General features: G+C 47.9%; 1 protein-coding gene across 1 annotated transcript in view; it reads right to left on the reverse strand.

Annotated features, from left to right (window-relative positions):
* evla (Enah/Vasp-like a) overlaps positions 1-11,469 on the reverse strand; it is a gene marked incomplete at both ends in the record, with an annotated part of 37,671 nt that extends 26,202 nt beyond the window's left edge. The window contains one exon of the mRNA XM_080523436.1: positions 11,381-11,469. Coding sequence (XP_080379562.1) covers positions 11,381-11,469 — 89 coding nt within the window. The remainder of the gene's footprint in view (positions 1-11,380) is intronic.
* Between the last annotated feature and the right edge of the window lie 5,821 nt (positions 11,470-17,290).

Genomic DNA, 17,290 nt, shown 5'->3' on the forward strand with positions numbered 1-17,290 from the left:
TCAGAGGACGGGCTCATTGTAAAGCATGGCACGCAATGAGGAATGCTATCAATGTGTTTAATACCGTTCCTCATTCTGTTCCGACAAAATGGAAAGGTTATTTGCTACTTCAGTTAATGTAAAATGAAAGTCTTCCTATGAATAAAAAATACAGCAACCATGAAATCTGGTGACCTGACTGTATATTCTGGCTTAACAGCTTTTGTTATTTTTTTAGAGTTTTTTGGGGGGGGTTTATTGTCCCAAATAGGAGACAAACACCTGTACACCTTCTCATTTATTCAGGAGATGGTGTAATGGTGTGGGGAATGTTTTCTTGGCACACTTTGGGCCCGTTAATACCAATCAGTCATCGCTTGAATGCCACAGCCTTTGAGTGTTGTTGTTGACCCATTCATGAATACATTCATGGCCACAATGTACCCATCTTCATAATAGCTACTTCCAGCATGATAATGCACCGTGACAAAACAAAAGTTGTCTCAAACTGGTTTCATAAAAATGACAATGAGTTCAGTGTTCTTCAGTGTTCCCAGCCATTGGATCTGAATCCAATAGAACACTTTTGGAATGTGGTAGAACGGGAGATTCATAGCTTGAAAGTGCACCTGAAACATCTGCAGGAATTGCGTGATGTCATCATGTCATCATGGACCAAAATCTCAAAGGAACGTTTCCAACATCTTGTGGAATCAATGCCACAAAGAATTGAGGCTGTTTTGAGAGCAAAGGGAGGCCCTACCCAGTATTAGTATAGTGTTCCTAATAAAGGGAGGCCCTACCCAGTATAGTGTTCCTAATAAAGGGAGGCCCTACCCAGTATTAGTATAGTGTTCCTAATAAAGGGAGGCCCTACACAGTATTAGTATAGTGTTCATAATAAAGTGTTCAGTAAGTGTTGATACATTACAACCTGATGACAGATGGCTACAGAGTCACCCACTGACTAAAACACCTTGGCATTAGGATGGGGAGGGGGGGGTCCAGGGTCATACAGTGTGTGAACTACATTTGACTGAGGAAGTGAGGAGTGGTGTGTGTGTGTGTGTGTGTGTGTGTGTGTGTGTGTGTGTGTGTGCGTGTGTGTGTGTGTGTGTGTGTGTGTGTGTGTGTGTGTGTGTGTGTGTGTGTATGTGTGTGTGTGTGTGTGTGTGTGTGTGTGTGTGTGTGTGTCTGTGTGTGTGTTGCTCACAGATTGCACCTTTTAAAAATGCCATCAAGAAGAAGGCATCAAACTGGATTATATTTTAGGAAACGTGAGGCGTAAGTATTTATATAAATAATACAAATTAAAAAAAACTGTATTAAAGTGTATTGAGTGATCAAATATCCGTCTTTGATGGATAAACATGAAAAGTATGAGAAATGCTACCTTTCAGTCTGATTGTTAAATACATTAACATGCATGAATTTTGGGTCCCTAGACAAAATCCTAAGTCATTGGAGTTTTGGTTCAGGAAAGGTGAGACAGTTGTAATTATGTCATTATGCTATTTATTTAAGTCATATTTATAAGTCATATTTGTCCAAATCCAGGGGTAGGTATACGATACAGTATACATTATTTGAAATTACTGGGAAACATCGGCCATGTTTGATCTGAAACCTAAAGCATATTCAATTGGAGCCTAATGATGACATACATCTATCCTTCCAAAAATAACTGTCTGTGTGTCTATCTTGAGTTGAACAGTACTAAACACAGCTGTAAACTAGTTGAGCTACACAATATTACTTTTTGGGTTTGTTTTTAAAGTGAAGCGGGGCATGCGTTAAACAATTTATAAAGTTTGTATGGTCTCAGCACTTTTCATGTCCAAGTCATGAATAAAAGTCTAAATATGTCTCCAAACACACATTAAACACCTGTACACACAAACAAAAGTGTGCACGCATGCACGTACACATGCACAAACACGCACGAACATGCAAGCACGCACGCACACACACACACACACACACACACACACACACACACACACACACACACACACACACACACGTCTTCTGTGTGTTTGGTTGTATACATGAATTATTCAAAGGGCCCATTTCTTCCAACAGTCTTTCACAGCTTTCTTAAAATACTCAATTCAGCTCAGCTCTGAAATGATCAATGTGTGTGTGTGTGTGTGTGTGTGTGTGTGTGTGTGTGTGTGTTGTGTGTAATTGTTTTAAGAACTGCATGACGTTTGTGTCAATTATTTAGCAACAGAAACATACTAAATCCTTAAACACTCAAAACACTATAACCAATGGCTAATAGTACTCTTGAATAATTCTAGCTGCTTCAGCTCTGTTGATGGGATCAGTGTGTATTAGAGCCTCTAACCTGGAATGCAGCATGGCTTTGAGAAGCTGGAAAAGATCCCAAAACCTACTTACTATACTGGACAAATCCCAACCACTATTATAGCCACAGATTCCATTATGAAGGCTTAGGGATCAACTAGGGGATGACACTGTGTAGCCTCCACTGAGAGATTGTTATCGTTTTTTTTCCGATTGCATAAACACTCAAATCAAAAGTATTACACAATGATCAAAACCTTAAACTCAAGGAGCAAAACATCGGCCCAGATTTGCACCACTATAAGCTCAATGTCAGCCTCACACTTTTTGCAAAACAATACACACAGTGATTTGCAAAACACTAAACACGCTTGTGTACGTTAGACACAGACGTATATCATGATGTCACTTCCTTGCAATTCCAAAGCACTGACTGTCAAATGACCACACCTATGAGCCCATTGGTTAAACATAGCCATCAGGTTCGCAAACACCTGATTGCTTAATTGTAGACGCACCAATCAGGTTTAAGCACTATAAAAAAGCAGCAGGTGAGTTCACCTGTCTTCAACCAAAATGGAAGGTGCCAGAAGAAGAAGAGCGACGGTGAGAGGGGGAATCCACGGATGAGGAGGAGTTTTTTTCTATATAGGATTGAGGGTCGAGAACGACAAGGAGGAAGGGGGCCCTAATTCACGCAAGAACAAGAGAGAGAGAGATCATAAACATGGTTTTTTTGGCCAATAATGCTATAATAATCAGGCTCAGAGAAATTCAAGCCAACATTATTGGTGACAATGCCATTCAGTAATTTAACAATTCAATAATGTCCATCAGGTCTCTCAGTCAACACTGGCACGCATCCTGAAAAGACGGGTTCAAATGAAACAACTTTATCGAGAGAGGGTCAAACAGCTGCGGCATGAGTATGTGGAGATACAATAATGGTTCACTTTAGAACTGTGATGTGGCATACTGCACATCATTCGCATTTACTGTACGAGATCTATGCTGAACTACACAATCTTGTCTTTCTCTGTATTTCAGAGTTTTACAGCTTTTTTTATGCTGAGGAAATCCCGCATGAATTCATATGACCACAGGGCTATAATCAATGTCCCATAATCAATGTCCCAGGGCAACGTGGGGGTAACAAACATCACCCTTTGCGCTGCCATTACACAGCATGGTTCCTCCTCAGTCATGCCAAAATGGGCCCTTACAACACACATCACATTCTCATTTACAACACACATCACATTCTCACATGTTTGGACCGATTGCACAACATCGTCACAGCAGTAAACCAAATGCACCAGGTGCAATACATTGTCATCTGGGACAATGTGTCATTCCACCGCTCTGCTCTGGTCCAGAACTGGTTTCAACACCATCCACAGTTTACAGTACTAAACCTTCCACCATACTCTCCGTTTCTAAAGCGTTTTTCTGGGCATGGCGGTGGAGGTGGAGGGTTTACGATCTCGGGCCCCGGGCTCAGGTACCCCTCATTCAGGCCATGGAGGAGGCCTGTGACCAAATCGACGCCGCAGCTGTGCAAGGAAGGATACGACATTCAAGACGGTTCTTCCCACGTTGTCTTGCCAATGAGGATATCACCTGTGATGGAGATTAAATTCTCTGGCCAGATCCAGCTAGACGAAGAGATAATGTCTAGTATTTTCTGTACTGTATTTTCAGTGTTTCATTTTGCAAAGGATCCGAGGAGTTCTGCTAATTGGGTGTGTGGTTGTGCTAACTGTGTGTAGCGTGTTGAAGAACAGAGCCCTGTTCGTGCTTAAGCAATCGGAAAAAAATGTAAGTAACCACTGGGAGAGACAGAGAGAGAGAGAGAGAGAGAGAGAGAGAGAGATGGACTGCACTGATATAGCGCCTTTATCCAAAGCGCTTTACAACGGCCTCTCATTCACCCATTCACACACCCAGTCACACACCAAGGGTGGCAAGCTACCATGCAAGGCGCCAGCCCGCTCACTGGGAGCAATTTGGGGTTCAGTGTCTTGCCCAAGGACACTTCGACATGTGGCCAGCCGGGGCTCGAACCGCAGATCTGCCAACCTTGCGATCATTAGACGGCGGCTCTACCTCCTAGAGAGAGAGAGAGAGAGAGAGAGAGGGGGGGGGGGAGCCTACTCTCATTCAAGCTGAGCGGGGGGGGGGGGGGGGGGAGAGAGGGAGAGACAGAGAGAGGATAGAAGGTAGTGAGAGAGAGAGAGAGACAGAGAGAATGATGGAGGCTGCTGCCACATTGAGTGCTTAAGCATGTTAAACAAGCCTCATGGGCGGTCTGGAGAAAGGAGGCCATGCATCTCCAGCCTCTTAGAAGTAAGCAATGTCTGTCACACACTCACACACCTAACTACTCACACATACACATACACACGCACACATACATACACACACACACAGACGCACAGACGCACACACCTAACTACTCACACACCTAACTACTCACACACGCACACATATACGCACACACACACACGCACGCATGCACGCACACGCACACACACACACACACACACACACACACACACACACACACAAACACACGCACACACACACACACACACACACACACACACACACACACACACACACACATTTCCCTCCCAGCCCAGTCGCCCCTCCATTAGCTGAGTGCTTTCTGTTGGGGGGTGTGGGGAGGAGGGGAGGAGGGGAGGGGGTGGGGAGGGGAGGAGGGGAGGGGGTGGGGAGGAGGGGAGGGGGTGGGGAGGAGGGGAGGAGGGGAGGAGGGGAGGGGGTGGGGAGGAGGGGAGGAGGGTGGGGAGGAGGGGAGGGGGTGGGGAGGAGGGGAGGAGGGGAGGGGGTGTGGGGGGGAGACATGACTTCATTGACCTGACCTTGTCACGCAGCGCGGGAGGGGGAAGTAAGGTAAGGAAGGGCCGTGGCTAAACGCAGACACGTTTGGACAGCTGATGACTTGAGCATCCCTGCTAATGTTTAGCCTTTAGCCTCGGCGAGGTGTCAGACAGGGTTTCCATGGGAACCCTGAAGGCAGGTCGCCGTGGCGCGGACACAGCATCCCTGGGTGACGGCCCAGGGGGGGGAACAGCTTTTGTTGCCACGGTGATTGTCTCCCGCTGCCGCTGGTTCAGTGGAACATACCGGAACAGACCCGAATAGACGATTCAGACCGCTGCATCATGTGAGCTATTTGATTAGCAAGGCCTTTGTCTCTCTCGGTCTCTCTCTTTCTTTCTCTCTTTCTGTTGATATGCAACAATTTTCTATGGTTAGGCTTAGATAGACATGTATACTGTAGCCTATATACAAGGAAAAACAATCAATTGCCACACCTGCTGGAGCTAGACTTATGTATAATATCATCTGAGTTAATGACTCTCTCCCTAACTTCTCCCTCTACACAGGGTTAGCCTCCATCCACTATCGGGTGAATCCAACATGGCCGCCACCACCGCAGACAGAGTCCATTCAGCCTTATCTCAGACTGGCTCTGGTCTGCTGGGCTAGAACACGACTGTCCCAGATCAAGGTCAATGATAGTACACATCAACATGGACGCTACACTTCCATTCCCTCACCATGGGGTGAATCCAACATGGCCGCTACAGACAGAGACGGGGCCGTCTCATCTCAGCTGACTGGCTCTGTCCTGCTCCGACGTCACTCTGCCACAGGTTAAAGGTCAAGGGCGCCATCTATACGGACGTCTCCATGGTGACGCTGGTGCATATAGGACACTTTCAGCTTAATCCATCAACCTTCCCATGTTAATGAGATACCATGAAATACCTTTATGACAATGTTATTACAAGTGTTAAAACTAGACTAGACTTCATCTAGACTCTAGAGGGAGGATGGCTAAGACATACAGGCCTGTCACTCAACTTCCATATGTCGCAATGGCGTTGGAGGAACTAAGTGCCATTAGACCTCTGCAGCTCATCCAGAATGCTGCTGCCCGGCTGGTATTCAACCTCCCCAAATACTCGCATGTCACCCCTCTCCTTCGCACCCTGCACTGGCTCCCGATAGCAGCTCGCATCAGATTCAAGACCCTGGTGCTTGCATACCAGTCAGCTAAAGGGACAGCCCCTGCCTACCTGAAGGAAATGGTAACCCCCCAAACCCCTGCCCGCTCACTCTGCTCCTCCACCTCGGCTGGCCGACTGGCCCCACCTCCTCTACACAGCAGTCGGGCTGCCCGATCACGTCTCTTCACAACACTGGCTCCCCGCTGGTGGAATGAGCTCCCCACGGCTGTCAGAACGGCAGAGTCACTACCCATCTTCCGTCGTAGACTGAAGACCCATCTCTTCAGGTTACATCTTAACTGCTCCTCCTGAGACATCTTCTGACCCTCACCACTACGTCTCCTAAAGACACCCGCTTTCCCCTCTACTGTGTCCCTAAGAACTTCTATTGCCCCCCTTGTACTGTTTCTCAGTTTCTCCAGTAATAAAAAATAAAAAAAATAAAAAATGTTTAGTAGAAGGCGATAATAGGGAGAAGGTTTTTCCTTCTATCAGTGGCCCCGGGCCCGAGCTAGAGTACTCTTCCTGCAACGAATGGTGGACTGCTGATTCACATGCTTAGTATTCAAATGTATTGATTGCAAGTCGCTTTGGAATAAGGCGTCTGCTAAATGCCAAAAATGTAAATGTAAATGTAAAGTGCGCTTCACATTTGGAACATGTGTCGGTTCACATACACACAGATCCAAAACACCAGCTGGGGTTATTTTTAACCGAGGCCCAGATTAGGCAGAACAGAACCGCTGGCTTGGGGAGGGAGAGAGAGTCTGCCCTGTTATTAGAGAGCAGAGGGTCATGGAAGGAAGCCAGTGGATTATAGCCTGCACTCCACTACTTCTCTCATGGTGGTGATTTTTAGGGAGGGTGTGTGTGTGCGCGTGCATGTGTGTGTGTGTGTGCGTGTGTGTGTATGTGTGTGTGTGTTTGTGCGTGCGTGCATGCGCGCATGTGTGTGTATGTGTGTACGGTATGTGTGTGTGTGTGTGTACATGCGTATGTGTGTGTGTGTGTGCGTACATGCGTGTGTATGTGTGTGCGCATGTGTGTGTGTGTGTGTGTGCGTGCGTGTGCGCATGTGTGTGTGTGTGTGTGTGTGTGTGTGTGTATGTGTGTGTGTGTGCGTACATGCGTGTGTGTGCGTACATGCGTGTGTATGTGTGTGTGCGCGTGTGCGTGTGTGTGTGTTCGTGCGTGTGTGTGCGTGCATGTGCGTGTGTGCGTGCGTGTGTGCGCGTGTGTGTACGTGCATGTGCATGTGCATGTGCGTGTGGGTGAGTGCGTGCGTGTGCGTGTGTGTGTGTGAGACTCCAGCTGGCACAGAGGGCCTCAGCAGTCAGATTACAGAGGACTTCTAGGGAGATCAGATCATTACCTCTCTGGCTGCAGCTTTAAGTCTAAATGAACCAGGGTTTACCTCCCTCACAAGTCTCTAATCTACTGAGAAAGTCTGATTGGAAGGGGGGTCCTGCAGGGCCCAAAATGTACCAGCCAACTTGATTACTTTAGATAACTTACTTAACTTAACTTACTCTGATAAATAAAAGTTAGGGGGGGGGGGCGTAAATCACTGACACTTGGAATTAGATTGAGACAGCTAGATGTAGTGTAGACTTGGAGAAGGTTTGTGAACTTGGAAAGGGAGTTCTAGTCCAAAATGTGTAGTTTTAGTAGTAAAATATGCTTTAGGTGGAAGACCCTCAGACCAGGCCAACAGACAGTGTGAGGAAACTGATATCGTCCTGTGAACACACAGGCCCACTAGAGCAGCACCTCCGTCATTCATGGATAAAACGCATCTGAGTCGCTGTCATATCAGGTACAATAAATCCATAAATAACACAGATGACTAACGACATAGGAGTCTAGACTCCCTAGGAGTCTCTGATACTGCATGTTGAATGAACTCCAATTAAGCCAGAGAGAAGAGAGAGCACAGTCATGGGCCCGAATGTTCTGATGCTCCTGCATCATTAAAGTGCTTATATTCTTAACTTAATGTTTTCCTGCTTGCACTCACACACACACACACACACACATACACACACACACACACAACTGTAGCCAAAAAGATCTGCCGCCAGAGAACTCATTGTTTCCGTGACAATGACTGTCAACATGTTGAGGAGGGCCAAACAGCGTTGGCTTTTAAGAGCCTGCTGGAGATACTGCTGCTGGCTGTTGTCCTGCATGATATCATTTCACATACAGTACACACACCAGATCATACTAAGTCCTACTGACATCACGTACAGCTGCTTCCTAGGGCTGGCCTGCACCATATGGGTCAGATATGTGACATACTTACTTACTTACTCCTCTCCATCCCCTATAGACACAAGGCTTCAATGAGCTCTCTCCATTGCATTCGGTCCTTGGCAGATATGTGACATGGTCTGGTGAAAAGGTCTGCATGCCGGCAACTCTCAAGTTGCGCAAATGACCAAAAAGCTTCTTTTTTTTTCTTTTTTTCTTTATTTTAAGTTTTAAGTTACGTTTTAAGTGTTGAAGGGCCCACTCAATATAACAAACAACAGTTTTAGGATCACTAAATACTTAGAATTTGTGAATTGGATTCACTGTATCGTCTGCCGTCCTGTTTCAGGCTACTGGGTTAGTGATACATGGCTTGTAAACAAACTTCCATTTTAGGACGTGTTCAAAAGCATAAGTTCAAAAAAAACATTTGCATCTGGCATGACTGACCCTATGACTTAAACATACACTTAACCAACATACTTAAGCTGAGATCAATACAAAGCTCCGATTCCTGGGGGTGCACATACAGGATGACCTGTCCTGGAAGAACAACACAGCAGCCATCATCAAGAAGGCACAACAGCGGCTCTTCTTCCTGAGAGTCCTCAGGAAAGACCACATCGGAAAGGAGATGCTGGTGGCCTTCTACCGCTGCGCAGTGGAGAGCATCCTCACGTACTGCATCTGCAACTGGTTCTCCAGCTGCACAGCCGCAGAGAGGAATGCGCTACAGAGAGTCGTGAGAACGGCCCAGAAGATCACCGGCGCCCCCCTCCCCTCTCTGGAAGAGTTGATTGATTGATTGATTGATTGAAAACTTTATTAGAAGGTTTGCAGAAGTAGGTACATGAAAGTACATATTACATACAAGGTCAAACTAAAAGGATAAAAACCCAAGAAAGCCACTGGCTTATTTCAATTGGGGTCCTAGAGCTGTACAACACACGCTGCCTCAGGAAGGCCTCCAAGATCTCCAGAGACCCATCCCACCCTGGGTACGAACACTTTGCTCGGCTGCCCTCGAACAGGCGGTTCAGGACCATGTTCGCAAGGACAAACAGACTGAAGCTCAGCTTCTACCCCAGGGCCATTCAGGCCCTGAACACAGCAAAGACCTAGGTTCTGGGCCCTGGACAGTCTGGACGGATTGATGGCAGCTGCTGGATTGAAATCAGGTGTAGTGCTGAGGCACAAATGTGTACATTTCAAGCCTGCAAACTGCGACACTTTAAATGAATGTGCAATAACACTATGTGCAATATGACAACCCTAGGGTACATAAGTTTGCAGAGAATAGGAAATGTTAGAATAGGTATAGCATAGCATAGAGTACAGCACAGTGTTTTATTTGTATAGTATAGTATAGTGGATAGTGTACATAGCCTTTATTTATGTAAACCAGCTCCTTTCCCTTCTTGTTTTTTAGTTTTTTTTTCTTTCCTAACACCAGGGGAGCCCCCCCTCCCAAATTTCGTTGTTTGGTACCTGTACTATATCAATGACAATAAAGACCATTCATTCATTCATTCATTCATTAATTCATTCATTCAATTTGACCATAATACTGTTGATTTTTGCTTTATATATTCTGGAGTCAGCAAAAAGACAAAATGACGCATCACAGGCAATTTAGAATTGTACTACCTAATTCTGTCAGAACTTAACCCTAACTCTAACCCTAACCCCCCAACGTCTCAGTGACGGCCCACTAGGCATCCTTTCTTGTTACACCACAATAACATTAAAACAAGTCTATTTTTACCTCATTCTCTAAATGTCTTCACTCCAGTCGGGGCTGATGGAGGTAGAAATCAGAGGACAGGGGCTCATTGTAATGCATGTTATGGAACGATGGATAGTGAATTTTCGACCTCCTCCAGCCTCCCCTGAGGGAACACAGCTGCCTGTTTCCCCAAAGCTCTTCATCTCCGTACACGGCTGTAACAAAAACCTTCCATCCATCTTTTCATGGAGGAACGTAAGTAGGAAGGGCACTGGACCGGAAAGCGGAGCGCACAGCCTGGAGCTGTGCTATCTGCACAACTGGTGTAAATGAAACACACCCCACCCCCCCGCCCTGTCAGAGTATCTATTCACAGAGACTGTATGGAACATTCTGAATGAGAACACAAAGTTGTGTTCAGTGTAGCGTTCACACATACGGATCTATTCTCATCATCATCATCCTCCTGGCTGGGTGTTGCTGTGTCTTTAGACGTACTGTCACACCGGCACCCCGAGGGAAGAGGGAGCGTAGAGAACAAGTACGTCATTCCGCCCTACTGTACGTTGATATTTCATTCCCTGAAACAGCTACAGTAGCTACAGTAGCTGAGGGAATTCTTTGACTGCTTTTTCTGCAAAACCTCCTCTGACTGCACTCGTAGCAATCCTCCTATGTGACCAGCAACAACTATCACGTTTCCATTTCAAACTTCCTAGGCAGATTAATACAGATAAGTCCAGATTAATTTCGTTCCACTTTCAAAAAATGCGGGTATTTGCTGAGCATTAGCACACGCTACTGTAGCGTTAGCGTCCGACTCGCTCTAGACTGACCCTGTCCCTTATCCACCCAGCCAACACAGTACAACCAGGCCCGGTAAAATGACTGTACTCAACGCTGTGTATTGTAAATGATGTGTTCATATTTCATGAACAACTCTGAATTTAAATGCCTGTTGTAAGCTGGAAAGGCTATATCTAGTAAATCCAAGCAATTCATATCAATGATTATTGTTATTGTTAATATTATTATTATTATTATTATTATTATTATTAGGATAATGACCCACCTGGCTTGGATGTGTCTGTAGCAGAGGCCAGAGTCACTAACACTCTGGGGCAGGTAGAACCTCACAGCCTGGAGATGATGGACATCCATGTTGATGGAGGAGAAAAACACAAATCACTTCTCTCAGAAAACCCCCTTCCTTCCCTCCTTCAGTGGCAGCAGTGGGGCTGTCACATTACTGGCATTGTTGCTGCCAGGGGTCCCATGTCGAAAGCTTCAGGCATTAAAGCTTAGCAGAAGCATTATAATCCCCCAGTGGCTTATGGAGATGGAATACTATCCTACCAGAATACAACAACGTGCATGGAGATATTAAAACATATCTGATAACAGAAGGGTCTCTGTCTGGCTGAGTGGTCCACACACACACACACACACACACACACACACACACACACACACACACACACACAAACACACCCGTCTCTTAACAAAGAGATGGAGGATGGATGGAGTCATTGACCGGCCGGTTTAGACGTCCTGCGTCAGATTACACAGACATGTGTGTGTGTGTGTGTGTGTGTAGGTCCTGATGCTGCTGGTACTCCTGTAGGACCTCTGAGTGCTGTTGTCCTGCTACTCATCCCTTAGGGAGATTACCTCATATCCCCCAACAACAATCCCCCAACCCAGCCAGCTGTTGCCATGGCCACCCGGCACAGGGGGCCACTATTGATTTGCGATGTCCGGGCAATTCCCTCCAAAAGTGGGTCTACACACTCCCACACACACACACACACACACACACTCACACACACATACACTCACACACACACACACACACACACACACACACACACACACACACACACTCACACACACACACACACACACACACACTCCCACACACACACACTCCCACACACATACACTCACACACACACACACACACACACACACACACACACACACACACCCCAATGCCAATATGTTGGTGTGCGGGACTACTTTGAACTTGTACCTGTCTGTCTGTCTGTCTGTCTGTCTGTCTGTACACGGTCATGGTATAGATAGATATGACTGATCTGTCTGGCATGCATGTCCAATACAACCAGAAATACACACACGCACACACACACACACAAAGTCACACACGTGCAACTCGTGCATCTTAACCATGACATCATCACAGCTTCATTCTCATGTGAATAACCATGTTGCGAGAGGAAATACTAGACAGTATGTAAAGTGAGTCATGTGGGGTGGGACTGTGGGCTACTGGGGGGGGGGGGGGCTGTTGTCATTGTTATTGTTCATTAGTTAACAGCAGGACTCCCTCATATGTCTTAATGACCGTTAACCTCCAACACCGCAGCTGAAACATCCCCATGGAGGTTGACCGCCACTATCAGAAAGCCTGGCTGTGATTAGTTCAATGAGTCCTTGGCTGTGACTGGTCAGAGCTTTAGGGCCGCACCCGGCCCCCTCTGTCACCCTGGATCACAATCACCGACCCGGTCCCGGCCGCAGAACCCTGGGCCCGGCTCGGTGACAGAACAGAGGTCCGGGCTAAACATCCCTGACTCTGGTGAACACAGCCCCCCCGGCGCACGCTGGACCAAACGCTGGGAGACGGTTCATCTCAGGAGAGCTCTGTCCAAACGGAAGGATTGTAGTAATAATGGAGAGGGAGAGGGGTGGAGAAGAAGGAGGAGGAGGAGGAGTGTAATGCCTATAGGGGACACATGGCTAGCTCCAGCCACCCCTCCCCCCACCTCCCTCCATCCCTCCCTCTGTGCAGCCAGGTCTCTATCCATCGCTAATCCTTATCCTTAAAGGGAAACACGCCCTTCTACGGTGGGGTGGGTTGTGGGGGGTGTGGGGGGGCGTGCCTGGGATCACATCAGAGGAGAGTTATGGCCAACAGAACCGATCTGGCTGAGGTCAAAGTGTCGACTGTCAACTGCAAGGTATGGGGGGACGAGGGGGTTAGAGAGAGAGAGAGCAAGAGTTAGAGAGAGAGAGAGAGAGCAAGAGTTAGAGAGCGGGGAGTGGGAAGAGATGGAGGGGGGGGGGGGCGAAGAGGGAGGAAAGAAGACAGAAGGGGAGAAGAGAGAGAGAGAGAGAGACTGAGGTATCATTTCTGTAGCCGAGCTCTTCAAGGTCGTGGTCTGGTATGCCTCCTGAACACAGACAGGAAACTGGCTGCTGACCTCCAAACAGCAGGTGAGGCTGGTGGAGGTAGAAATCGGGGGACAAGCTCATTGTAATGCATGGAACAGATTGAGGCATGGCCTCAATGAGATCTCAATGGTCTCCATGAGGAATGGCTCTCACGACACGTTCCTCATTCCGTTCCATGCATTACGATGAGCCCGTCCTCCGATTCCTACCTCCACAAGCCTCACCTGCCATACACATAGAATGTACTGTAGATATGTCCCTGGTTCCATTCTATTTGGAATGATCTTTTCACAAATTCCAGCAGGCATACAATTCTATTACAGTATGCAAGCTTACAACATAATCACTATATAATTCAGTTACTACAATCCTCATTATTGTAAACGCAAGTGGTTGGAGGGGGTTTCTGACAATGAGTTCCCTCTGGGGAAAAAGGGATTCAGTCAAATGAAAATGTTTCCAAACCTCTGGGATCGCCTGAGTCACTAACCCTCCAGTCGTTTCTAAACTTGAGACTAAGAGCATTTACACCAGCGGAGGCTGGCGGAGGGAGAAATCAGAGGACGGGCTCGTTGTATTCCAGTATTAACAAGCCAGAACATTGTAACACCACGTCTACGGGACAACGCGTCATGCTTAGTGACAGCGAGCTGGAGTCCCAGAGGGCTTAACGAGGTTGTTGCTCTGCTGTAGTGATCATGACATCATCACCCTCCTCTCATCTCATTCACATGTGCCTGAGAGCCTCTCCTGTCCTGCGTGGTGACTGTTGGGTAATCTGCCTGGCCGTGCTACCCTGAGGACCACGCAGCCTCGTGGCCGTGGTACAGTTTCAGATCTGACCTGTCGGAGATTACCGTTGCTAAGCATGGACAGCCTGGAAACCAACATGAGACAGGATCAATGCACAGCGGCTGACACGCACACACACACACACATACACACATGCACATACACGCATGTGCGTACACAGACATACACATACACACACACATGTACATGACTTACATGCATGCGCACGTACACACGCACCCACAAGCATGCGCACGCATACACACACACACTCTCTCATCTCCTTTCCCTGGGTAGTGTGTGTATATGGAGAGAGATTCCTCTCGGGTCAGAACAGCAGTCCAGAGTCTCAGTGGAGTGCAGTGTGAGTGCTCTCTGGGACCGTTTCGACCTTTCAGAAGCAAAAGGAAAAAGAAAACAAAGCTGCTTTCAGAGTACTTGTTCACCGTGAGGCACGGAGGCCCAGCTGGGAACAGAGATGACCAAAAGGTCTGTAGAAAAGCCCGGAGCTTTTCCTGGACCGTTCACGACAAGCCTATCCCTGAACACATAAACAGACGACCCTGAGGTGGATACGGAGGCAGAAGCCAAGGGATGAGAAATGCAGCCTTACCCGAAGTCGTCAAAGGAATACATGTTTGGAAGACGGCTTCTGTGGAGGTACAAGAAGAAGAAAAAGAAGAAGAAGAAAATGACGATCCGTTTGCGTAAGATGGGGGGCGGAGGGGGGGATTACAGAGCCGAGGAAGCATTAGTGAGAGAGGAGAGGGGAGGAGAGGAGAGGAGAGGAGAGGAGAGAAGGCACACTGCTGCACACCTCCGACGACAGCTTCAGGACAGCGTGAATCCCATCACCTCACCACAGCACCAGGCATGAGGAGGCAGCGGGCCCAGACAGTCAGAGAAAGAGAGAGGGGGGAAAGGAAAAGAGAGAGAAAGAATGAGTGGCTGAGTGAGTGAGAGCGAGAAAGAAAGTGAGAGTGTGTGTGCATGTAAGTGCGCGAGTGAGCGAGTGAGAAGGATAGAGCGCAAGAGAGAGAGAGGACAGAGAGAGAGCAGAGAGAGAAGAGAGAGAGAGAGAGAGAGAGAGAGAGAGAGAGAGAGAGAGAGAGAGAGAGAGAGAGAGAGAGAGAGAGAGAGAGAGAGAGGGGGAGAGAACATGTGACCACAGTCCAGTCACCTTGCCTCTTTCACATCCACTCAAAGGATTGGTGGGCTTTTCTTTCTCCCTGCCCCTTGTAGGTACTCTCACAAACACGCACATACACACACGCACACACACACACATACACACACACACACACACACACATCCACACGCACGGTCGCACGCACACACACACATCCACACACACACGCACACACACACACACACACACACACACACACACACATCCACACGCACACACACACACAACACACACGATGACCCTTTCTATCGCTACACACAACACACATTACAACTAACAATAGTGACACTTTCTTTAGCATCCCATGATAACGCATTCTACATGTCGTACAGGCAGGTGGTCTCACTGGTGGTCTCACTGCATAGCTCATTTGTTTCCATAGCGTTAGCCACGTTTATTTGCGGCACGCAGGAGAATTGTTCTTCCTCAATGAGACTGCACCTGGCTGGCTGGGTGCAAACATAGACCAATAAGCTGCTTTGCTGGCGTGAAGTGTCGAAGACAGAGTTGTAGAGCTTTAGGTGTCACTGTTCTGAACACAGAGAGAGAGGGGACTGACACCCTACACGACACTGCGCTAAGTTACGCTAGTTCAACGGAGCCACGTATACCAGGGGAGGCTGGTGGAAGTAGAAATTGGAGGACGTTACAATGAGCCCCGTCCTCCTATTTCTGCCTCCACCAGCCTCCCCTGGTGTAGCGGCCTTCTAGATAAACAGCTAGAAAGCTGCAGGATAGGAACCAAACCATTGTCATATAGGATAAAAAATAAACGCCATTTAGCTGACGCTTTCATCCAAAGCGACTTAGTACAGTGAGTGGATACATGTTGGAATTTGGATATACGCTCCCAGCAGGTAGGCTCCTGTCTGTGGAATATCGGTAAGGCTGACATGAAATTGACGATGCATGCAAGAGAAGGATTCTAGTAAGCATTTTCTTTTGGAGAGCAGAGAGACATGCATTATAGAATGATTTCAGCTGACACTCGGAAGGCAATGTATAAGGGGGATGGGCTGGGGTGTTGGGGGGAGGAGTGGGGACGGGTGGGTGGGTGGGTGGGTAGTCATATGATATAGAATGGCTGGCTTCCACCCAGAGTGGAACCCAAGAAGCTATTCTCGATAGATTCCCCCCCCCCATCAATAAACCACCAAGGACGTTGTTGAATATGATGCCTACGATATGACCCATATGACCGGGCCCAGACAGAGGCTGGATCATGTACAGACCCGGCGATCGGAGGAAGGAAGAAAAAAAACAATAGCAGGAGGAAAACCGCCTCAACTCAGCGTTTATCTCTCTCTCCGAATGTCGTTTCTTTCCCTTCTACCTTTCCGACCCCGGGATGAGTCACCGTGGCAACCGCTTCCGAAATCGGCCCGCATTAACGGGATCCCGCCGACGATGTCTCGTCACTCACACAACAACGTGCCCCGGCGACAGAGTTAGCCTGTGGCTGGTGGGGGAGGGAGGGGAGGAGAGGGGGAGGGAGGGGAGGAGAGGGGGAGAGAGGGAGGAAGGGGGCGGGGGGGGGGGGGGGGGGAGAGGGGGAGAGAGGGAGGAAGGGGGCGGGGGGCGCACAGAGTCATCGTAGCATGATAAAAGGCTAATGCTAAGATGCTATAAATAGCCCTTGACATGGGGCAGTGGAGCCTTCACATAGGGAAGTGTTTTATAGTGCCTGGGTGGAACAGGAGCACTGGGGGTGAATAAATAATTTGATTTAATCAGTCGTCTTCGTCCCGTCCCCCCCCTGATGTTTCCTGCTGTGCTGTAGAAAGGCTGCCACCTCGTCCTCGTAGA

Source organism: Nansenia antarctica (genome assembly GCF_963989245.1).
Source record: "Nansenia antarctica genome assembly, chromosome: 1".
Classification (NCBI taxonomy): domain Eukaryota; kingdom Metazoa; phylum Chordata; class Actinopteri; order Argentiniformes; family Microstomatidae; genus Nansenia; species Nansenia antarctica.